The sequence below is a fragment of the Populus trichocarpa genome, chromosome 4 (assembly GCF_000002775.5).
Source record: "Populus trichocarpa isolate Nisqually-1 chromosome 4, P.trichocarpa_v4.1, whole genome shotgun sequence".
Classification (NCBI taxonomy): domain Eukaryota; kingdom Viridiplantae; phylum Streptophyta; class Magnoliopsida; order Malpighiales; family Salicaceae; genus Populus; species Populus trichocarpa.
In genome coordinates, this window is record NC_037288.2 from 5,387,398 (window position 1) to 5,411,347 (window position 23,950).

At 34.8% G+C, this 23,950-nt stretch overlaps 1 protein-coding gene across 7 annotated transcripts; it reads left to right on the top strand.

The window, feature by feature from the left end:
• On the top strand, positions 1 to 23,099 carry LOC18097516 (probable LRR receptor-like serine/threonine-protein kinase At1g07650). Of its 7 annotated transcripts, XM_052452314.1 has the most exons (8): positions 31 to 206; positions 20,062 to 20,147; positions 21,156 to 21,389; positions 21,503 to 21,621; positions 21,744 to 21,954; positions 22,030 to 22,267; positions 22,371 to 22,521; positions 22,625 to 23,099. In XM_052452314.1, exons 3-8 carry the CDS (start codon positions 21,185 to 21,187, stop codon positions 22,991 to 22,993), a joined length of 1,293 nt encoding a protein of 430 aa, XP_052308274.1. In that variant the 5' UTR covers positions 31 to 206; positions 20,062 to 20,147; positions 21,156 to 21,184; the 3' UTR covers positions 22,994 to 23,099. The 7 variants fall into 7 exon arrangements, with proteins under 7 accessions (XP_052308271.1, XP_002305710.2, XP_052308274.1 ...); XM_052452311.1 differs by lacking the exon at positions 20,062 to 20,147 and having other exon boundaries at positions 1 to 206; XM_002305674.4 differs by lacking the exons at positions 20,062 to 20,147; positions 21,156 to 21,389; positions 21,503 to 21,621; ... (2 more) ...; positions 22,371 to 22,521; positions 22,625 to 23,099 and adding exons at positions 1,353 to 1,586; positions 1,700 to 1,818; positions 1,945 to 2,155; ... (1 more) ...; positions 2,568 to 2,718; positions 2,822 to 3,303 and having other exon boundaries at positions 6 to 206.
• The last annotated feature ends 851 nt before the right edge of the window (positions 23,100 to 23,950 follow it).

The following is a 23,950-nucleotide window of genomic DNA, read 5'->3' on the forward strand; positions in this document are numbered from 1 at the left end:
ACCTATAAGTCAAGTTCCTCATAAATGAAACCTTGTTCGAGCTTCTTTCTTTTTGTTTTTTCCCCCTATTTCTGCATCCAAGTTTTGCAGGAAGCTTGAACCTCGCTGTAGACTTCTTCAGCTTCGCCGAGTCATGGCGGTCACGGTCAGCTTTCTCAGCTCTACAGTTACTTTGCTGGCACCAAATGAGTCACGTCCAGAAGAAGGTAAGATCAGCAACCTCACCACACCACACTGCGAGTAAACTTTGTCTTAGAAGTAAAGGGATGCTGTAAATCTGAGGAAGTGTTTTAAGTACGTACTTGAAACCAGCCGATTTTCTAAGCTTCTATTTGTGTGCCGATTAACCTAGAAATTTGAGCTCATTACTTTTCCGTCTGCAATTCTTCACTTGGTTGCTTTATTGGAAAAAAACATTAATTTCTTCAATCTGCACACACAAGAAGAGCTGCTTGTTTTTCACTCTCGAGAAAAAAATAAAACAAATAATAAAACAGAGTTAAATTTCGTAATTTTACTCTCGGCGCACACCCAGCAACTCATGTGAGAGACGTTGAAAGCTGCTTTAGATATTTTATGTGCATGCATCGTACCTGAATTTACATCATTTAATGATGTTGTTCGTAGTCAACAAGTGCGCGCGCCACTGTGTATATGGGTTAGAAACGCTCGGTAGTCGGTAGTGATGGAGTGTATGATGTTTTTAAAGTATTTTTTATTAAAAAATATATTAAAAAAATATATTTTTATTTTTTTAAATTATGTTTTTATATCATTATACCAAAACAATTTAAAAATATTAAAAAGTTTATTTTAAACAAGTTTATTTTTTCAAAATTTACCTAACCCCTCCTAGGAATGCAATGCCAAACAAGGAGTAGTGTTAGGTCCCTAAATTTTGATTTTTAATTTTTTTTTGTTTATGTTTTTAGATTTTTTTTTGATGTATTAATACAAAAATAATTTTTTTAAAAAATAAAAAAATATTTTAATATATTTTTAAATAAAAAATATTTTGAAAAATAATTATTATCATACTCTCAAATACATCATTAACAAAAGTGAGAAAATTAATCTAATTATCCCGGAATATTCATAAAAAGGGGCATAAAATTTATTGAATTGAACATCTTTCTGAAATTAGCGAATAATTTTGGATAAGAATTTAAAAATATTTTCTTTTTGGTTTTGATTTTAAAATCTAGAAGCGGAGAAAATTAATCCAAACTAATCAATTTAACATATTGGGCCCATTCAACAAATCAAAGCTTGTAAAAAAAAAAAAATCATTGATTCAAAAATTGGACTGCTAAGCTTTCTAATTTTGTTTGTGTGACTTCAATTAATTTCAGAATCTGGAACGGGAAGCAAGATTACTGTTATGCCCGTAATTGTCGCTTCAGCTATAGTCCTTTTTTTCTTGGTAATGGGTATCATTTGTTGGAAATTCTATTTTCAAGACAAGTACAAGAGAGAACGAGGTACATTGAAATCAACAATTTGGGCTCTGATTAATGGACACCGCAACGCCTTGACGGTGGCTAGTGGAGGAGGAGTGTGCGCTCCAAAACCAGAACTACAAGATGGTAGTAGCAGATTGCTAACTAGCACTATGTATATGTATATATGTATTGTCTAAAAGTGATAGTACATGACGAATATCTTACATGAAATTCCCTCAACACTTGTATATGCGCAGATCTCATGGGGCTTGATCTGAAAACTGGTTCGTTCACTCTGAGGCAGCTAGGAGCTGCCACAAACAATTTTGATTCTGCAAACAAGATTGGAGAGGGTGGTTTTGGGTCCGTGTACAAGGTTTGTCCTCTGATGAAATCCCATGCATGGAATCCCCAATGCATTGATTGTCGGACCTTTTCTTTGAATCACTTATCTGCAGAAGGGAATAAATATGAGCGTTGGATGCATGGTTATTTTATGCAGGGTGAGTTATCAGACGGGACTGTTATTGCTGTTAAGCAGCTATCTCCTAAATCCAGGCAAGGAAACCGTGAATTTGTGAATGAAATAGGCATGATATCTGGTTTAAAGCATCCCAATCTTGTAAAGCTTTATGGATGCTGCATTGAAGGAGACCAGTTGCTGCTTGTATACGAGTACATGGAAAACAATTCCCTTGCTCGCGCACTGTTTGGTAATCACCTTTAGCTCGTGCACTCTTTGGTAATCGTAATAGTTTTTGCCATTTCTTACTGGGTTTTAGCAACAGGTGCAGAAACATGTGCTCTTATGTTGGATTGGCCAACAAGATTTAAGATATGTGTTGGGATAGCCAGAGGCTTGGCGTTTCTCCATGAAGGATCAGTAATCAGGATTGTTCACCGAGACATCAAAGGTACAAATGTGTTGCTGGACAAGGATCTAAACGCCAAGATATCAGACTTTGGACTAGCTAAGCTCAGTGAAGCGGAGAACACTCACATTAGCACTCGAGTTGCTGGAACTATGTAAGCACCTTATCGTTAGTTTTCTAATGATTTAGTTATCGATCGGAAAAGACCTTGCACACGCTAAAGTAACTCACCTGGCATGCCTTTTGATTTCAGAGGATACATGGCTCCAGAATATGCACTGTGGGGTTATTTAACAGACAAGGCAGATGTTTACAGTTTTGGGGTTGTTGCTTTAGAAATTGTCAGTGGAAGAAGCAATTCAAGTTACAATCCAACAAACGAAAGCGTTTGTCTTCTTGACTGGGTAAGTTACGAGTCTGCTTGTGTTGCTACATGAATTCATGATGAATTAGGCATTACTAGCTAGCTAGCTCTTACAGTACTCTAAACTAACTTGTCTGTCACAGGCATTTGTGTTGCAAAAAAGAGGGAATTTAATGGCGCTGGTGGACCCAAAGCTGCGGTCTGAATTCAACAAGGAAGAGGCTGAAAAGATGATGAAGGTGGCTCTCTTATGCGCCAATGCATCTCCATCTCTAAGGCCTTCAATGCCAGCAGTGGTGAGTATGCTTGAAGGACAGACCAGCATCCAGGAAGTGATCTCAGATCCTAGCATATACGGTGATGGTTCTCAATTTAAACACCTCAAATATGACCACTTTCAACAGGTTTCAGACCAGAGCTGCAGCACCCAAGACCACGTTTTTTCATCTGATAAAACATGGAATGTATCCACCTCCACGTCTGCCCCTGATCTTTACCCACCCAGCCCTGAGTCCATGTATTGAAACTGTTGCTGTAGTTTGTAAAGAAGAGTATGTTTGGTATTGAGGTTGCTGTTGTGGTTGGTTTTAAAAAAGTTTTATAAAAAGTATTTTTAGTTGAGGTTGATTTGGAAAAATATATGTTTGGTTAAAATTATGGTTGAAATTGAGATTAAATAAAAAGTAGTTTAATGTGTTTGGTTAAAAAATGCTTTTCAAATTGAGGTTATAAAATAATTATAAAATATATATATTAATATTAATGATTTTTAATTTAAATATTGTAGATTTAACTACTGTTATTATATCATAAAATAAATAATATTGATATCAAATATTTTTTATTATTCCATTAAACTATGTGCAATGTCATCACATACGAAATCTATCCAACAATGACTATATTTTCCATGGTTTCTTAAGCGCGCAACAACAAAAACTGAATTTTTTGTTACGTCATCAAGCGATCTCCTTTTAATTTTTTTGATTAAAACACAATTAAAATAAAAATAAAAACTGAATTTCTTTTTTAACTGGGTCGGACCTAGCAAGAACATAATTGGAATTGCAATCAAATTCCACAAATGCTACGTCATCATGCGATATCTTTCTAATTTATATAGTGTTATTAAATAATATTAAATACTAGTTTTTTGAGTAAAACACAATTTTTTTAAAAAAATTTACAATTTCATTATGTACAAAAGTCATTCGATAAGAACTACAGTTTCATCCATCGTTTTTTGAGCGTGCAATAAAATTAGGTAAAATATTATCAGGAATAAAATTGAGATTACAGTACGAGTAAATTTAATTCATCTAAACTAATTTTTTTAAAAACAAAAAAACAATATTATTCATGTTCACGTGAACAATGCGAGTGAAATCAATTAACTGCACTGGTTTTTCGAGGAAAAAAAACTAAAATTTTCAAACTGTTTTTCAAAAAAAAAAAACTGTTCACGTGAACAGTGCGCGTGAATTAATTCACCTGCACTGTTCACTTTAGTGAAGAGTGCAACAGTGGAGCATGGCTCCACTGTTCTGCTTTTTCCCCTATGAGAAGTAGCAAAATGCTGCTTCTCCAAAACATGCGGTTTAGCTGAGATTTTGGTGGGTCCTACCATCAGAAAGCAATTTTTTCTTCTTAACCAAACAATATTTGGTGTGGTTGCGGGTGAACCTCACCCGCAGCCACGTTACCAAGCGGCCACTAAGTAGAGAAAGAAAAGATTATATTCCATATTGGAGAGAAACACCCCCTCCTAATGTTTATATATGTAGATTTTTACTGTGTAGTAAATTAAACCATAATGGAAAAACTCTCCTAGTGAACTTTCTAATACTATTATATGAATATTTATAATATTAAAAGATGACATTCGACATTTGAAACTTAAAACTTAATATGTTAGTGAGATTAATTTGTCATTTAATTAATTTTTATAATTAATTTTGACATTTCTGACTGTTGAGATAAATCTAAATAGCAGCTATTCAGTTTAATTTAAAGTACATTGTTTCATCAACAATTATACTGTTTCATATATTATTTCATCAACAGTCATACTGATTGATCAACAGTTATACTGTTTCGTCAACAATCATATTAATTGATTAACAATATGACTTTTTCATCAATAATTATACTATTTTATCGTTATGTTTCAAGTGTATAAAAACTTGTAACCACACAGAAAACTAAACACAAAAAAACATATATTATTTTCTTGATTTTATCTTCTCATTGTACATTTTAAAAGTTTAGAGGGCTTAGTTGTATCTTAAAAGTATTGTCTCTGTATAGAACAAATTAAATAAACACTTTAAATATTTTCATATCTCTAAGCTAACTCCATATTTATTTCAATCTAAATATTTCTAAGGAAACATTAGTGAATCTTCTTCATCTTATGTTTAACAAAGCTGAGATATGCATGTATATTTGGCGCTTCTTTTACATTTATAATATAGAAGAAACACATTTCATTCCCGCTGACCTCACAGTTGAAAAGTGGCGGGGCCTATAGGGGTTGATGGGGCCAGGCAATCTCCTCACTGCCTCTAGAAAAAAAAACATTATTCTTTCTAGTATACATATGGTAATAATTTGCAACTTCATAAAAAAATTATCTCGAATGGATATATATATATATATATATTATGGAAGAAGGATTTTACCATGAAAACCCTTCCATTGCTGCTTCAAAAATATTCCCTCCAAAATGGCACTATAAACCTTGGAATCTAGCTCAACCACAATCCTATTATGCAACTATCCTTGAAATTACCGATTCTGTCAAATTCAAACACTTCAAATTACATTCTGATCACACTGAACCAGCATACTCTACATGCATTATTCACAAAGTCATCCACCCTAAAGATTAGGGACAACCCCTGCATCAACCTCTCTCCTTCCCCATACAATACCGCACAAGCCCCCAAGACTTCAATACCTCCTACACATATTGGGATTACCAACAGGCATGGTTTAATGCCTTCCTCATACAAAATCAAAATCATAGCCATTCTTGGCTCTTCTACTTCCACAATACCATGAATACTACAAATCTCCCCTCTGGTTCCTTCAATGGTGGGACTTTTATGGTTGTCATGTTGATTACCTTAAAGAACATCCTTTAGTTGAAAATGGTTATCTACATTTCAAAAACAATTTCCAACCAGCTCCCTCTGAAAGAAAGTTTTCTTCCCTCCTTATCTTCTATACAAAATTTTTTGTTCCGTGGGTATGTTCATGGTTCTTTGATTATAATTTACAAACCTTCCAAGAAAATCTACATATTATCTTACTTTAAATTTGTAACAAAATTAAGACAGGAGATATTGGTTACAGAGGAGAATGGGTTACAAATTTTTTGGGGAGAGTAAAGTTTTCTGGGGGAAAGATTCGTCCGCCCTCTAAGGGTTTTGAAGTGGCCTTTTATAGGCGAGTTGGCATGGAAGAGGCCAAATTGTCCTATTGGAGAAGCTCTTCAGGACCCATGTGAACCCATGTGGTCTTTGGCAGAACCTATAGGAGCCCATGTGGTGCTGTCTGCCTTGATTGGATGGCGACAGAATGGAAATTGTCCACGTTTTTGGTTGAGCTTCGTTTGTTGTCGTCTTGCCACCGACACTTGATTGGTGGGTTTGTAGTAACCGGTAACTTTTGTAGAAAAAGGCCTTAAAACAGATAGGCTGAAAAATAAAAAGTTCAAAACATCTGAGTCTAAAAGAAATGGGCTCTAAACAGATGAGCCTTAAAAAGACCTGAAATACTTTTTTTTTTTTTTTTTAACGTCGCGTGATAGATGGCAGGATACCAAAACAGTCATCTTCATTATCATTGCCGAGGGAAATGGCAGGAGATGTTGAGCCAGATGAGCTCAACTGTAGGTCCACTAGTGAGGTTCCATACAGGGGTTTTTGACCTTGATGTGACCGGGCATGCATGCTTAATGGATGCAAAAGGATATGAAATGTGATGTTCAGATGCATAATATAATTCGAACCAATCAAAGAATAGAATTTGTATTTTATGTAGCTCAATGAAATTATAAAATTGTTTTTGTATTTCACTTCTATGTTCGAGAAAGTTTTGAAAAAACCAAATTCGTTTTGTAGAGTTACAGGCCGAATAGAAATCCTTTTTGAAAAGTGTTTTGTCAAGAACAAAATGTTTCTCTGAAGTCAAAACATTCAGCTCGTTGTGGATATTTTCAGTAATGGCTGAAAAGGTCGGTGAAGTTGGAGGAGATGAATAGTAAACAGGAACAAATAAATAGTAAACAGGAACAGATAAATAGTAAACAGTACGTGGCGTTGTTATACCTGAGAATGATCTTAAAAGATCGGGTCATAGGTTTCCAGCCTATATACTGATTGTATAAAAGAAAAAGAACAAAGAAAAGAACAATATAAACAGATTTCTGATGCGAATGATCGAGGCAAGACCAACAATGTCAGGATCCTTGATCAAACACAGAGCATACTTAAAAGTAACAAAAAGAACAACAACAGATATAACAAAAAACATAGATAAGATTATCTTACTTTAAATTTGTAACAAAATTAAGACAGAAGATATTGGTTACAGAGGAGAATGGGTTACAAATTTTTTGGGGAGAGTAAAGTTTTCTGGGGGAAAGATTAGTCCGCCCTCTAAGGGTTTTGAAGTGGCCTTTTATAGGCGAGTTGGCATGGAAGAGGCCAAATTTTCCTATTGGAGAAGCTCTTCAGGACCCATGTGAACCCATGTGGTCTTTGGCAGAACCTATAGGAGCCCATGTGGTGCTGTTTGCCTTGATTGGATGGCGACAGAATGGAAATTGTCCACGTTTTTGGTTGAGCTTCGTTCGTTGTCGTCTTGTCACTGACACTTGATTGGTGGGTTTGTAGTAACCGGTAACTTTTGTAGAAAAAGGCCTTAAAACAGATAGGCTGAAAAATAAAAAGTTCAAAACATCTGAGTCTAAAAGAAATGGGCTCTAAACAGATGAGCCTTAAAAAGACCTGAAATACTCTTTTTTTTTTTAACGTCGCGTGATAGATGGCAGGATACCAAAACAGTCATCTTCATTATCATTGCCGAGGGAAATGGCAGGAGATGTTGAGCCAGATGAGCTGGATTGGGACAAGACCATTTCTGGGTCTTGGCTTTGTATAATTCCTTGTACTATTTGTAGGTATTCTTCCTCAGTTCTAGCAGAGGCAAGGAGAGCTGCCATTTGGGCCTTTCTGGCTAAGAACTTTGATTGAGGATGAGGATCGATGATGGGAGTTGTTTGATGTTTTTGTAACCATTCCGTAACAGCTAATTTTGAACTTTTGGACTCAGCTGCAAAGGAATCCCACCACTTGATTTTGAATTTGCGAATAAGTACTAGATGACCGTTTTGTAAATTATAATCAAAGAACCATGAACATACCCACGGAACAAAAAATTTTGTACAGAAGATAAGGAGGGAAGAAAACTTTCTTTCAGAGGGAGCTGGTTGGAAATTGTTTTTGAAATGTAGATAACCATTTTCAACTAAAGGATGTTCTTTAAGGTAATTAACATGACAACCATAAAAGTCCCACCATTGAAGGAACCAGAGGGGAGATTTGTAGTATTCATGGTATTGTGGAAGTAGAAGAGCCAAGAATGGCTATGATTTTGATTTTGTATGAGGAAGGCATTAAACCATGCCTGTTGGTAATCCCAATATGTGTAGGAGGTATTGAAGTCTTGGGGGCTTGTGCGGTATTGTATGGGGAAGGAGAGAGGTTGATGCAGGGGTTGTCCCCAATCTTTAGGGTGGATGACTTTGTGAATAATGCATGTAGAGTATGCTGGTTCAGTGTGATCAGAATGTAATTTGAAGTGTTTGAATTTGACAGAATCGGTAATTTCAAGGATAGTTGCATAATAGGATTGTGGTTGAGCTAGATTCCAAGGTTTATAGTGCCATTTTGGAGGGAATATTTTTGAAGCAGCAATGGAAGGGTTTTCATGGTAAAATCCTTCTTCCATAGTTAAAATATTTTGGAAAGCATTTTTGAAAATATATTTGGATTTGGTTTTTGGAAAACTTGTTTGTTGTAAGGAAATGAGGGGTTTTGAAGATAAAATGCCTCCTTGGGGTTTTGAAAGTGATTTGGAAATACTACCTGTTTGAGACACAGAGTCACTGGAGGCTTGTTGGGATACTTTTTGCAATGCCAGGAGTAATTCTGGCGATTTGGATATAGTGTCAACCCAATGTTGAACTGCGTCTGTTTGTACTTGTGGTGGTTTTGTAGTGTCTTCATCTTCAATAACTGCCTCATACCAAGATTTGATAGGCTTGGCAGCGAGGATGGCTGAAGACATGAGTTTTGTAGAAGGCTTGGGGCTCTCTGGTTTTGTAGGTTGTGTTTGAGGGGCTTTTCCCTTGTCCTTGGCTTTTGCTTTAGGAGGCATCAGGACCTGTTTTGAAGGAATTCTCGGGTTAGGAAATCAGGGATGGAATTTGATTCTCCTTTAATGTAAACAATATCAAAATCAAAAATACTTAAAATGGCTTGCCATCTGGCAAAGATTTGTTTGGAAGCAAGATTTTGGACATCTTTTTGGAGAACTTCTTTTGCGGATTTGCAGTCAACACGTAAGAGAAATTTTTTATTTAATAAATCACTTTGAAATTTTGTAATACAAAGAACAATTGAAAGGATTTCCTTTTTAATAGTAGAGTAATTTTTCTGGTAGTCATTCCAGTGGGCAGATGTGTACTGGATTATTTGTTCTTTGTTATCTTGTAACTGTTTAAGAATTCCACCATACCCTAGGTCAGAGGCGTCAGTCTCAACAATCTTAGGGGCTAAAGGGTTAGCTAAATGGAGGAGAGGAATAGTTTGGACCTGTTTCTTAATCTGTTTGACTAGATTGGTATGGATGTCAGACCAAGGAATGGGGTTGGTTTTTAACCTGTCATGTAAGGGTTTGGATAGACGACTAATATTGGGATAGTAGTCCAAAACATAATTAAGACTTCCTAAAAATCTTTGCAATTGGGTTTTATCAGTGATTTTGTCAGGAAATTTATTTGTAAAGTTTAAAGATCTCTCTATTGGTGTTACGGTACCTTGGCAGATGTAATGACCGAGGAAACGAACACGGGTTTGAAAAAGAGAAATTTTTGTTTTAGAAACAACTAAACCATTTTGTTTGGCAGTATGAAAAAAGATATGTAGATGCTTGAAATGTTGTTCTATGGAATGTGAAAAAATGAGCACGTCATCAATGTAAACAATGCAGAATTTTGAATGTGCATTGAATATGTCATTCATGATGCGTTAAAATTCGGATGGTGCATTTTTGAGGCCAAAAGGCATGACATTCCATTCATATTGGCCAAAAGGAACTGTAAAAGCAGTTTTGTACCTATCTTTGGGATCAATCTGGATTTGCCAAAAGCCAGATTTCATATCAAACTTAAAAAATATGAATGCGGAGTGCAATTTTTGTAATAAATCTTTTTTGTTGGGGATCGGATACCTGATCCATTTTAAAGCAGAATTTAGAGGTTTGTAATTGATCACAAGTCTTGGTGTGCCCCTCTCAATTTCAGAATTTTTATTGACATAAAAGGCCGCACACGACCAGGGTGATCTAGACTTTTGGATAAGACCTTTAGACTCGAGATCGTGGATTTCAAGTCTGCAATGCTGTTCTAAGTCAGCATTCATTTGTATGGGTCTTGCTTTTGTAGGGATTAGTTTTTCTAAAAATGTATCGTCATAAGGAAGATCAACGATGTGTTGTTTTCTCTTCCAAAAAGCATTGGGTAAGTCTGAACATATCTGTTGTTCAATCTTATTTTGGAAATCAATGATTTTCTTTTGTAAATCAGAACTTTGTAATTGTTTGTTGATACGACAAAAAGAAACATGGTTTTGTAAATCATGTAGATGGAATTGTTTCCCATGAATTAGTGCATTGATATGACAGGTGTGTATGGAACATGCTTTAATTAAATTTAAATTCCTAGTCTTAGATTTTTCTAAGAATGAAAAAACAAGTTTGGTGTTATGAATTTTGGAAGTAATACAGTTATGACGTGCTTGATATGGAGTGATCATGTCAATAAATGGAGTGCCAAGAATGATGGTATGATTGATGTCTTTTGTAACAACAAAAAATGTTTTAAGAGAAATGCCGTTATTGAAAACGGAGGCTTGGGTTTTGCCTGCAATGTGTAATTTGGAATTGTTAGCAGCAGAGAGTTTTTCATAGGTATTTTGTAAAAATCTTTTTGGAACCACGCCTTCTTTGATGCAGTTCAAATCTGCACCTGTGTCAAATAAGGCAATAGTATCAAGCTTGAAATCTTCTGAGAAAACAAGAGTAATTCTAATTAAATATTTCTTGGAAGATATTTGGGTTAGAACGTTTAAGAAATCATCTGGAATATGCTCAATATTTGTAAGTGTATGTGGTAATGCATGAGATTCAATGGTTTGATCCTCTGTATCAGACTCAGTATCAGACGGGCTTTCAATTTTGGACAGAAGATGTTGTAGTATGGCAGAGTCTTTCTATTGGGCTTGTTTGAGGATTTGCAATTCTGATTTGAGGGTTTTTATCTCAGACTGTAGTTCTGGAATGGTGACTGTGGTTTTGGATTTCTTTTTGCCAAGAATTTTTGTAAGATCATAGGTATTGGTGCTGGCAGAAGGTAATATAGAGCGGTTAGACTGGGGGTGCTCCGGTTGGTTGAAGTCCTTCAATAATTTATCCAAATAGGTTTTTTGAAGTTGAGAATCATCAAGTCGTTTGATAGCCTCAAGAATGAACTCTTGATCTTGGGTCAAGACGTTGATTTGTTTGGAATTTGTAGAGGCATCTGAAGTCGCACTGGTGGTTGCTATTTCATCGATTTGGAATTCTTTTTCAGAAGTGTCTGAAGGAGAGTGGTCAGTGTCTGTAGCCTCAATGTAGAGATTTTGTATTTGGTTGATGGTGTCTTCATCTATTTGGAGTTCGTGAAGTTTAGTATTGACCTTGCAGAAACGGGATGTATGTCCTTTCTGGTTGCATTTATAACAGGTAATGTTTTTGGGGTCAAATTTTGTTTTAGGTTTCGACTGGAAAGGTTTGTGGGGCTTGGTAAATTTGTAGGGCTTTTTGTAGTAAGGTTGATCTGGTTTAGAATAGAATTGTTGTCGGTTTTTATGTAGTGATCGTTTATAAGGAGGTCTCTGGCTTGAATATTTTTTGGGATGTGAACAGTTTCCGCTACATGAGGGTTTTTTGGTGGAAAGGTCGAACTGGTGACAGAAACTACCAAGTTCTTGCCTGGTACGTTTCATTTCCCACTTTAGGTGCTTCTGGAGTTTAAGATCTTGACAGATCTTCAGACCTTCCTTTTGAGTAAAGCTTACAAGTTCACCGTATGTGAGCTGGTCATATGGGATGGTTTTTGTTGTGAAGGTATCTTTGATTTTGTTTCTAACCTTTTCTCCTAAGAGAATAGGTAGTCCGGCAAGGAATTTTTCTTTCCAAAAGGGTTGGTTTGAATCTTCCCTAAGCATGACACGGGTAAGGAAGGTGTTTTTGTACCATTGAAAGTCACTTAGTTTCTTGCATCTAAGGTTGGAAAGGAGTTCAGCATTTTTGTCTTTCAAATGTGAAGGATCTCCAACAAAATGTAGGGAAATTGTAAGAATAAGGGTTGACACAGCGTCTTGGATGGTGTTTTCGGATGGGTCAAGGATGGGTGTTTGGTCCTCATATGTTTGGAAGGAGTTTAGGATATGCAGGTGATCAGTGTCAGTGAGATGGTAATCCCACCATCCTTTTAACTGGCCAGAGAAACCAGCGATAAGGAGCTCAGCAATAGCTTTATCTGGGGTTCCTGTCTGGGTTTTGTAGGCATTCGCTGCCATGGTCATTTGTTGGAGAGTGTTTAGGATATTATATTCGGACATTCCATCTATATTCCATTCATAGAGGGAAGAGGCATTATACTTGTGTTGAGTAAGAATAGTTGGTTCAGTAGTTATGGAAATATCTGGGGCAATGGTTGTTTTGGGAGTTTGCCAAGTAAGTCTGTTTAGGGTAAGAGGTTTTTGTGGAGAAGTACCTTCATCAGAAGATTCCTGAGGACTATTCTGTAACGTGTTGACTTGATTTGTAGAGGTAGAAGGGTTGGTTGTTTGTGATGTGTCGGGGACAGTTAAAGATGAACTGTCAAGGTGTTGTAGATGCATTTTAATAGATTTAAGAAAATCTGTTTGGTTATCTTGGATCTGTGTTTGGCTGGTTTTTGTAATTTGGTAGGGTTTGAAGACTGGGTTTTTTAGCTTTAAGTCGGTTGAGGTTTTAATGCCAGTTGAACTTGTAGCAGTTCGTTGTATTTGTTTCTCAAGCCGTGTAAGCTGCTTTCCCAAGGTATTAAGGTTGGTGTTTGTAAAGTTGTTTTGGTTAATGATGTGTTTTGTATTGGAAAAGGGTGTCATCAGTGGATAATTTGTGAGGGGCTGCCTCGACAGTCTGGTTATTATGGGTTATTTGGATATTTCTCAAAGGTGGATGTTCAGACTCAACTGTAGGTCCACTGGTGAGGTTCCATACAGGGGTTTTTGACCTTGATGTGACCGGGCATGCATGCTTAATGGATGCAAAAGGATATGAAATGTGATGTTCAGATGCATAATATAATTCGAACCAATCAAAGAATAGAATTTGTATTTTATGTAGCTCAATGAAATTATAAAATTGTTTTTGTATTTCACTTCCATGTTCGAGAAAGTTTTGAAAAAACCAAATTCGTTTTGTAGAGTTACAGGCCGAATAGAAATCCTTTTTGAAAAGTGTTTTGTCAAGAACGAAATGTTTCTCTGAAGTCAAAACATTCAGCTCGTTGTGGATATTTTCAGTAATAGCTGAAAAGGTCGGTGAAGTTGGAGGAGATGGTTGCTCAAGGTTTGTATAGACAGGTTTTGGTATACTTGTAGTATAGTCTGCATTTTGGAAACTAGGAGAAGGGATATCAGGATGTAGATTTTCTTGGAAGGTTTTCGTGATAAGGGATATTGATAACAGAAGGGATTTTGGAAATTCTTCCCAAATCTATTGTACTGGAAGAGGAAGAGGCTTCTGAGAATCTGGAACTTGTAGAGTGTCGGTGGAAAGACAGTTTGACTTTTCCATCTGTATATTGGGTAATGTTTTTAATTTGGACATTGGGTTGAGGTGGTGGTGGTAGTTCTGGTGGTGCTGCACCTTCAAGGATCCAATCTTCTGGTAGGGATATGTCTTTCCATTGGATTGCTTTTGGGACAACAGTGTTTGAGCGGGATAAATCTGTTTGTAGTAGGAGTGTTTCGCCTTTTTGAGATTGGAATCTGTGTTTGCTGGCAAAGGTTGAGAACATGGCTTTGTAATGGATTTTGAATATGAGAGCAATAGGGATAGATCCTTCGAGCATGTCATAGTTGTGGGTCTTTATTTGTAGTAGCATACTCTGCAAGATATTTTTTTCTTTGAGGGATATGGTTATGTTTGGATAACAGTCAAATGATACCGGCCCACTGCAAAGGCTAGACTCAATAGAACTGAGGAGGGAGTCTTGGAAGTTTTGAAATCTAGCATCACGGAGGACAGCTAGAATGGAGGTGTTTAAGCCTTCTTTTGTAAGGGGTTTTATTCCAACCTGGACAAGGCCAACATGAATATATTTATAGTTTCGGGCTAGATGTTTTTGTAAGGATTTTTGAGAGAGGAGTTGAATGGTTTCAAAAGGTTTGGTAAGCTGAATATCTCGCTCTTCAGTTTTGATAGTAAAATCTGTTTTGAAAATATCATATTTAGATTTTTGATAAATCTGAGTTTGAGAAATTTTTGGAATTTTCCAGTCATCAATGTTTTTTGTAAAGTCTTCAATAGTTATCTCTTCACTTTGTACTATTCTTTTGCTTTCAGAAGATTCAGAGGTAGAGGAAGCTGAAAGAGAAGAAGTCCTGTGAAAGACGGAATCCATAGAAAAGAAAGATAAACTAGGAAATAGGCTGCAGGTTATATGGATTTATTGCCCTAAAACTCAAACGGGACTTACACCATTCAGTTGCATACCTATAGTCTAATGGTCTCTTGTTCTTTCTAAGAATACTAGCTTTTATGTTACTATTCCCACCCAGATCCCAATAGGCTCTGGAATCCCAAAGGAAAGATTTCAAGCCAGTATTCTTAATGCCAGAGCCTATTCTTAATCCCAATAGGCTCTGTTTCCAATATTTCAGGTCGATTGCATACCTTGAAATCTTTCCTTTGGGATTCCAGAGCCTATTGGGATCTGGGTGGGAATAGTAACATAAAAGCCAGTATTCTTAGAAAGAACAAGAGACCATTAGACTATAGGTATGCAACTGAATGGTGTAAGTCCCGTCAGAGATAGCTGGCCTCAGAGTAGGGGATGGATTGGTGCATAGCATTGCCAAGTCTAAGATTATCATTTCTTGTTTCAATGAATAATCATATCCCAAGACTGGATCGACTAGCGATATTAACTCTCCTTTCTCTTGCAAAACATAAGCCTGAAATACAACAAATAGAATATGAAACTTCTTAATCAATGGAGAAATGCCTTCCCTTTGCTCTGTATGTCTATAAACTCTTACCAGATAAGTAACCTATCATCTTACATATGCTGCAGACAACTGACTACAGTAGCAACCACTTAGCATGATCAACTCCTTTATACAAGATGCCACAAGATCATGAGAGCACATGAAAATAATGGTAAGCTAGCTTTAATTACCAAATCAAGCAAGCAAGCACTCTCATCATTTGGCCTGTAACTGGTGCCATTTTTACCACTGATAATTTCCAAGGCAACCACCCTAAAGCTGTAAACATCTGCCTTGCTTGTTAAATAAGCTCGCATGACATATTCTTGGGCCATATATCCTCTGCAGAAATACCATAAGTTATGGAGATGTAATTCCTTAGGACAATTCAAAATGTTTCAGAAAAAAAAAATCTCCGTAAATTTACTGAGATAATGTTTTTCCTGCAAAATAACAATCTTTAGAGGTATGGAAGGCTTTACGTGGTTCCAGCAATTCTAGTGATAACAAGTGTATGTTCTGCTTCATAGAGTTTAGCCAGTCCAAAATCTAATATCATTGCATTGAGATCCTTGTCAGGTAGCACATTTGTGGGCTTAATATCTCTATGTATTGGATTCTTCGTGGAGAAATGCCAGACCTCTAGCTATGCCAAGGCAGATTTTAAACCTGGTTGGCCAGTTGAGTCTTAATTTCAGTTCTTCAGGTCCTGCACCTAACCATATACTTGCATTATTTAGGATTGTACTATTATAAAAACAGTATGATATTTTGATGCTCCATATTCAAAAACTCTCGAGTTCCTTGCTTTGATTTGGAAGACAGTTGTTTGACAGCTATTGCTGCTCCATTTGGAAGAACTCCCTGCAATCACTTCACTTATTAGGCAAAACCTGTAGAATCTCGAGGACTTTCTAAAGAAATATGTGGTGGCATAGACCTTAAAAACAGGTCCAAGAACCTAATATAGAAGGTCTAACAAGCTTTGAAAAGAAAAAGAGTGCAAGGGAAATAACGAAGGAAAAGAGAAGAAAAAACAACAACTTATAGTCAATGAACTTAGAGAAGGTATAACTATGTAAAAACTCGAGGGTGGAGTCCATGTGACCTACCCATTCATGATTTTTTAATGTTTAAACCATTTTTTATGTTTTTTTGTACTTGTTTTATTTCTATGATGTTTTCTAGTTTTGTTTTGATACTTAAAAATGTTGTTTTTATTGTTTAAATCTTGTTTGGAGTTGTTGTTAATGTTACTGAGTGTCAAGACAATATATGTATGACAAATTTTGATGAAATAAAGTAGTTTTGGATTCTGTCAAAAGGTGGTCGTATATGTTTGATGCCTTTTCTATTTTTATTAATGTATGTTCTTGGTTCCTGAGCATGGTTTGGGTTCCAAGTGTTCAAAAAGTCAGTTTTGAATCAAAATTTGATGTTTTTGCTGGCTGTCATTGGGGCTGCAATTATGAAGTTGGAATTTAATGCATATTTGTGATGATTTAATGTTTTTTGTTAGTTCTTTGGGTTCAACTATGCTTGTATCGATAATGTGGTTTGTTAGAACAAAAAACAATGAGTTTAGAGGCTTAAAAGGCCAAATCTGAGTTTTGGCAGTAGTTATTCAATTTCTAGAATTTTTTCAGATTCTAGGTTCATGTTCTTTGCATGAACTTTGCCTTAGCCTCTTGTTTTTGGAGTTGTTTTGAGTTAATTCTTGGCATATACATGTTAGCTTGTCATCTTTAGCAAATCATTTAAGGTTAAAACACATTAATAACATGTATTCATGCATTTAGATTATAAGGTTCTTTCGACTACACAAACACATTTTGATCAAATCATGGCTTTTGAGTGTTAATTGAAGAAAATAAATGCTTGATTCTTGATCTATGTAAGATTATGAACAAAACCTTGCCCTCGATTGCATGAATACTTGTCTAATTTGTGATTTATGTTTGCTGAGTTTCAATTTGAATGTTCACCATATTCTTTGTATTTGATCTGTTTTTGTTAGAAAATTTTATGTTTTTATGTTTTTTTAGTTTTGATTTGTTTGTGGTTTAATTGTTTGTTTTGCTTTAGTTTTGGGTCAAATCATGGTTTTCAGTTCGCTCGGGGTTGATTCTGTGTTTTTGAGTCAATCTGATTGATTTTGTTTGGGGTCAGGTATTAAGGCTTTGCTTGGTTGATAACTTTTTTTGTTGAAAAAATTTTAGTTTGAGGGGTTGTTTGGAAAACACACTCTTAAACCTATTTTGACAGTTTTGCTTTAAATAAAAAATAATTTTTTGCTAAATAGACTCCAAATAAATGCTCAAAAAAATCTAAAAAACTTTCAAGGATCAATTTAAAATTATTTGTGGGTTTTGTTTTCCAGCAATCTTATTTAATATCGGGGTTAGAGATTTATACTGTAAGATATTGACCTACTATTAAAATACATGTTTTTTTGTTGAAATCTCAAAAATTTCTATGAAAAGCTCTCATTTAAAAAAATTACAAAAAATATGTTTTATTTGGTATGCATACAATCAATTCACTTAAGAAATAAAAATCATATTTTGGCTTAAAAAATATAAAAAATACATGGTATGATTTATTATTTTTTTATATACACAAAAATTAAAAAAATATCTTTGCATGCATTTTTTGGATTTAATAATTAGTTTATTGAATCCATGAGAACTTGATCAATATTTTAAAAACTCTAAATATATTTTTTTTTGGGAATTAATGGTCAACATTCTGATATAAATACTGGATCTACAAGTAGGTTGATATTTAAATACAAGAAATTGACTAAAAGATTCTCATAATTATTTCGGATATTCTCCAATTTTAATTGGAAACATTTTTCACCATAATATATAAGTTGTGAAAAGCCCTTTTACCTTTCAAGATAGGTGAATCATATTACGGTACCTACATGAATTTTTTTCCTACAATAATTTATTTGGAGTATACGAGCTTATAATAAATTTAAAATAATAGATTTATTTATGAGTATAAATCTTTGTTTTAAGCCATAGATGAACCATCGACTAGAAACCCATCAATGCATTTGAGCCACATCTAGACAATACAATACAACTTACCTCAGGTAAGATGTGATATGAATGTTAATACCTTCATTAGACACAATCAATCTCTTATCCTAGAATTTCATATAAGATTTGACCACTCGGGTCTTCTAATGACCTTGAACTAAACAATTAGATAATAACTTTTTAATCTCAACATCCATCACGCCGCATGCTCACGTGCGACAATATTCACTAACAATTTTTTCATTCCTCATTCTCTTAATCTACCAATCAACAATATTATGTAAGATCTACCCATCAACAATATTATGTAAGAAAAACAACTTCTTCTCTGGTTGACTATTTCGTTTTATTTTTTAATTTTTAATTTTCATTACTTACATAATTTTAATTTTTTTAATTTTAGTTATTTTTTTAATTTCCTCAAATCATTAATTTTTAAAAAACAAATTATCAACGAAAAATTTCGTTGGAAAATATCTACCTATATTAGTGATAGAATAAGCTATTTTAGCAATGAAATATTCTGGAACGGGTATATTGACTACATGAATCATGTAAAAAATAAACTTATTCTCTACGGATCTCCTACATGATCAATTGGGATTGACTCATTCATTTAGAAAATGTGGTTATAAAAACTATACGTGGAGCAATTAAACATAAATTGATAGCCATCAAAATTTAATAACTTCAACTCCATTATCAAGCACTTATAAAACTTAGTTGGATTGCACTCTTTACCTCAAGTTTTGGATTTGGATTGAACTAATTTATTGGCAGAAATAATTCATAGAAAATAATCAAGAGTTATAACAATAATATTGTTAAATTTTTATTATAGATTATTAGTTTATATTGATGATATAAATTTGTGTAAATAATGTTAATTTGTTTTATTTGTTGAAGTAATTAACTTAATTGTAAGAAATAAAAATTCAATTATAACAATAATGAGAAATTAAAAAAATTAATTTGATTTATTTTAATTTTTAATTTTTAATTTTCATCACTTACATAATTTCAATTTTAATTATTTTTTTCTAATTTCCTCTAAAATCTAATTTTTTGAAAACAAATTATCAACCAAAGATTACGAACGGGTGCACTTGACTACATGAATCATTTAAAAAATAAGCTTATTAATCTGTAGCGGATCCTACAAGTTCAATTCGGATTGATTTAGAAAATGTGGTCAGAAAAAAAAACTATGTTTGAAAATGTGAAGCAATTAGGCATGAATCGACGACTACGACCCATCAAAATTTGATGACTTCAACCTCCGTTATGAACCACTCATTAAACTTATTTGGATTAATTACACTCTTTATCTCAAGTTTTGGATTGTTCATGGAAAACAATCAAGAGGTATTTGGACCTCGAGGATTGACAGGGCGAATTTACAAATTATTTTATCAGTAATTTTTTATTTTTATTTTTAGTTTTTGAGATTAAAAGGAAAAGGTATCAAAGCAAGTGGCAGAAGGTCATTTTCACCAATTTAAGAATTTGTTTTTAACAATTCCCCATGTCCACCTATTATAAGTCAAGTTCCTCATAAATGAAACCGTGTTTGAGCTTCTTTCTTTTTGTTTTTTCCCCCTATTTCTGCATCCAAGTTTTGCAGGAAGCTTGAACCTCGCTGTAGACTTCTTCAGCTTCGCCGAGTCATGGTGGTCACGGTCAGCTTTCTCAGCTCTACAGTTATTTTTCTGGCACCAAATGAGTCACGTCCAGAAGAAGGTAAGATCAGCAACCTCACCACCACACTGCGAGTAAACTTTGTCTTAGAAGTAAAGGGATGCTGTAAATCTGAAGAAGTGTTTTAAGTACGTACTTGAAACCAACCGATTTTCTAAGCTTCTATTTGTGTGCCGCTTAACCTAGAAATTTGAGCTCATTACTTTTCCGTCTGCAATTCTTCACTTGGTTGCTTTATTGGAAAAAACATTAATTTCTTCACTCTGCACACACAAGAAGAGCTGCTTGTTTTTCACTCTCGAGAAAAAAATAAAACAGAGTTAAATTTCGTAATTTTACTCTCGGCGCACACCCAGCAACTCATGTGAGAGACGTTGAAAGCTGCTTTAGATATTTTATGTGCATGGTCTTGTTTTGTTTCCTTAATTTACATCATTTAATGTAGTTCCTAGTCAACAAGTGCGCGCGCCACTGTGTATATGGGTTAGATAGGTTTGGTTGTATGAGTTATGATTTTTTTTAAAAAAAAAATTTATTTAAAAATATATTAAAATAATTTTTTTATTTTTAAAAAATTATTAAAAAATAAAAAATTAATTTTAAGTGATTTGTTTTTCAAAATTTACCCAACTCCCGGTTTAAATGCAATGCCAAATAGGGGAGTAGTGTTAGGTCCCTAAATTTTGAATTTTTTTTTAAAAAATTTATTTATATTTTCAACTTTTTTTTTGATGTATTGATACAAAAATAATTTTTAAAAAAATTAAAAAAATATTATTTTAATATATTTTTAAATTAAAGGTATTTTGAAAAATAATTACAATACATACTCTCACGTTTAAGAGATGACGAAACTAATCTATTTTTCCCGGAATATTCATAAAAAGGGGCATAAAATTTATTGAATTGAACATTTTTCTGAAATTAGTGAATAATTTTGGTTAAGAATTTAAAAACATTTTCTTTTTGGTTTTGATTTTAAATTTTAGAAGCCGAGAAAATTAATCCAAACTAATCAATTTAACATATTGGGCCTATTCAACAAATTAATCAAAGCTTGTAAAAAAAACTCATTGATTAAAAAATTGGACTGCTAAGCTTTCTAATTTTGTTTGTGTGACTTCAATTAATTTCAGAATCTGGAACGGGAAGCAAGAAACTTGTTATGCCCGTAGTTGTCTCTTCAGCCATAGTCCTTTTTTTCTTGGTAATGGGTATCATTTGTTGGAAATTCTTTTTTCAAGACAAGTACAAGAGAGAACGAGGTACATTTAAATCAACAATTTGGGCTCTGATTAATGGACACCGCAACGCCTTGACGGTGGCTAGTGGAGGAGGAGTGGGCGCTCCAAAACCAGAACTACAAGATGGTAGTAGCAGATTGCTAACTAGCACTATGTATATGTATATATGTATTGTCTAAAAGTGATAGTACATGACGAATATCTTACATGAAATTCCCTCAACACTTGTATATGCGCAGATCTCATGGGGCTTGATCTGAAAACTGGTTCGTTCACTCTGAGGCAGCTAGGAGCTGCCACAAACAATTTTGATTCTGCAAACAAGATTGGAGAGGGTGGTTTTGGGTCCGTGTACAAGGTTTGTCCTCTAATGAAATCCCATGCATGGTATCCCCAATGCATTGATTGTCGGACCTTTTCTTTGAATTACTTATCTGCAGAAGGGAATATGAGCATTGGAAGCATGGTTATTTTATGCAGGGTGAGTTATCAGACGGGACTGCTATCGCTGTTAAGCAGCTATCTCCTAAATCCACGCAAGGAAACCGTGAATTTGTGAATGAAATAGGCATGATATCTGGTTTAAAGCATCCCAATCTTGTAAAGCTTTGTGGATGCTGCATTGAAGGAGACCAGTTGCTGCTTGTATACGAGTACATGGAAAACAATTGCCTTGCTCGCGCACTGTTTGGTAATCACCTTTAGCTTGTGCACTCTTTGGTAATCGTAATAGTTTTTGCCATTTCTTACTGGGTTTTAGCAACAGGTGCAGAAACAAGTGCTCTTATGTTGGATTGGCCAACAAGATTTAAGATATGTGTTGGTATAGCCAGAGGCTTGGCGTTTCTCCATGAAGGATCAGCAATCAGGATTGTTCACCGAGACATCAAAGGTACAAATGTGTTGCTGGACAAGGATCTAAACGCCAAGATATCAGACTTTGGACTAGCTAAGCTCAATGAAGCGGAGAACACTCACATTAGCACTCGAGTTGCTGGAACTATGTAAGCACCTTATCGTTAGTTTTCTAATGATTTAGTTATCGATCGAAAAAGACCTTAATTACACACACTGAAGTAACTCACCTGGCATGCCTTTTGATTTCAGAGGATACATGGCTCCAGAATATGCACTGTGGGGTTATTTATCAGACAAGGCAGATGTTTACAGTTTTGGGGTTGTTGCTTTAGAGATTGTCAGTGGAAGAAGCAATTCAAGTTACAATCCAACAAACGAAAGCGTTTGTCTTCTTGACTGGGTAAGTTACGAGTCTGCTTGTGTTGCTACATTGAATTCATGATGCATTAGGCATTACTAGCTAGCTAGCTCTTACACAGTCTAAATGAACTTATCTGTCACAGGCATTTGTATTGCAAAAAAGAGGGAATTTAATGGCGCTGGTGGACCCAAAGCTGCGGTCTGAATTCAACAAGGAAGAGGCTGAAAAGATGATCAAGGTGGCTCTCTTATGCGCCAATGCATCTCCATCTCTAAGGCCTTCAATGCCAGCAGTGGTGAGTATGCTTGAAGGACAGACCAGCATCCAGGAAGTGATCTCAGATCCTACCATATACGGTGGTGGTTCTCAATTTAAACAAGTCAATTATGACCACTTTCAACAGGTTTTAGACCAGAGCTGCAGCACCCAAGACCACGTTTTTTCATCTGATAAAACATGGAATGTATCCACCTCCATGTCTGCCCATGATCTTTACCCACCCAGCCCCTAGTCCACGCATTGTAACATTAGTGAATCTTCTTCATCTTAAGCGAGATATGCATGTATATTTGGAACTACTTTTACACTTATAATATAGAAGAAACACATTTCATTCCCGCTGACCTCACGGTTGAACAGTGGTGGGGCCTATGGGGGCTGAGGGGGCCAGGCAATCGCCCCCCTGCCCCTAGAAAAAAAACATTATTCTTTCTAGGATATATATGGTAATAATTTGCAACTTCGTAAACAAATTATATCGAATGAATATATATACAGCAGGGGCGGAGCCAAAAGATAAAATTAGGAGGGGAAAGATTTCAATTATATTATTATTTTAACTAAAATTATATAAATTATCAAGGGAAGGCTGAAAAAACAATTTTCTTGCAGGGTCCCAGCCCCTGCCCCTGCTTGCCACCCCCTGTCTCCACCTCTGTCTGACAGCAGTTTAAATGGTTAAATGTCAACAATTTCAGAATTATATCGTAGTGGACCAGTGGTGGTGATGGCAGAAAAAAAACTCTGTTATCATTGTAATTGGATCGTGAGTCTCGCAAAGAGGAGGGAGAAAAAGAAAAGAAAAAGATTTTAAATATATATTAAAATTCTAATGACAACATCAACAGGATTATTATAAAATTTTTGACAAATTAAATCTAACAACATAAAAAAAAATATTAATAATAATTAAAATAAGCCACATAAATATTCTAAAAATAATATAAATCATATATTTTTAGACGATTTTATATGACATACTTTAGTTATTATTGATGATTTTTTTTAATGTTATTGTATTTGTCTATTTAAATTTTTTTAACGGTATTAGTAAAGTTATTATCAAATATTTTTTTTCTCATATATATATATATATATATTTCATGTATTCTTTTCATTGTAATGTAATTTATGTAAGGCCATTTAACAATAGCAGACACTTGTGATTGTGCTATTTTCTAAATAGTTT

Coding starts and splice junctions, on each gene's coding strand:
- LOC18097516 (XM_002305674.4), top strand. CDS start 134: ATGGCGGTCACGGTCAGCTTTCTCAGCTCTACAGTTACTTTGCTGGCA. Junction 2,156..2,230: donor CCTTGCTCGCGCACTGTTTG/GTAATCACCTTT, acceptor TTTTAGCAACAG/GTGCAGAAACATGTGCTCTT. Junction 2,719..2,821: donor GCGTTTGTCTTCTTGACTGG/GTAAGTTACGAG, acceptor TGTCTGTCACAG/GCATTTGTGTTGCAAAAAAG.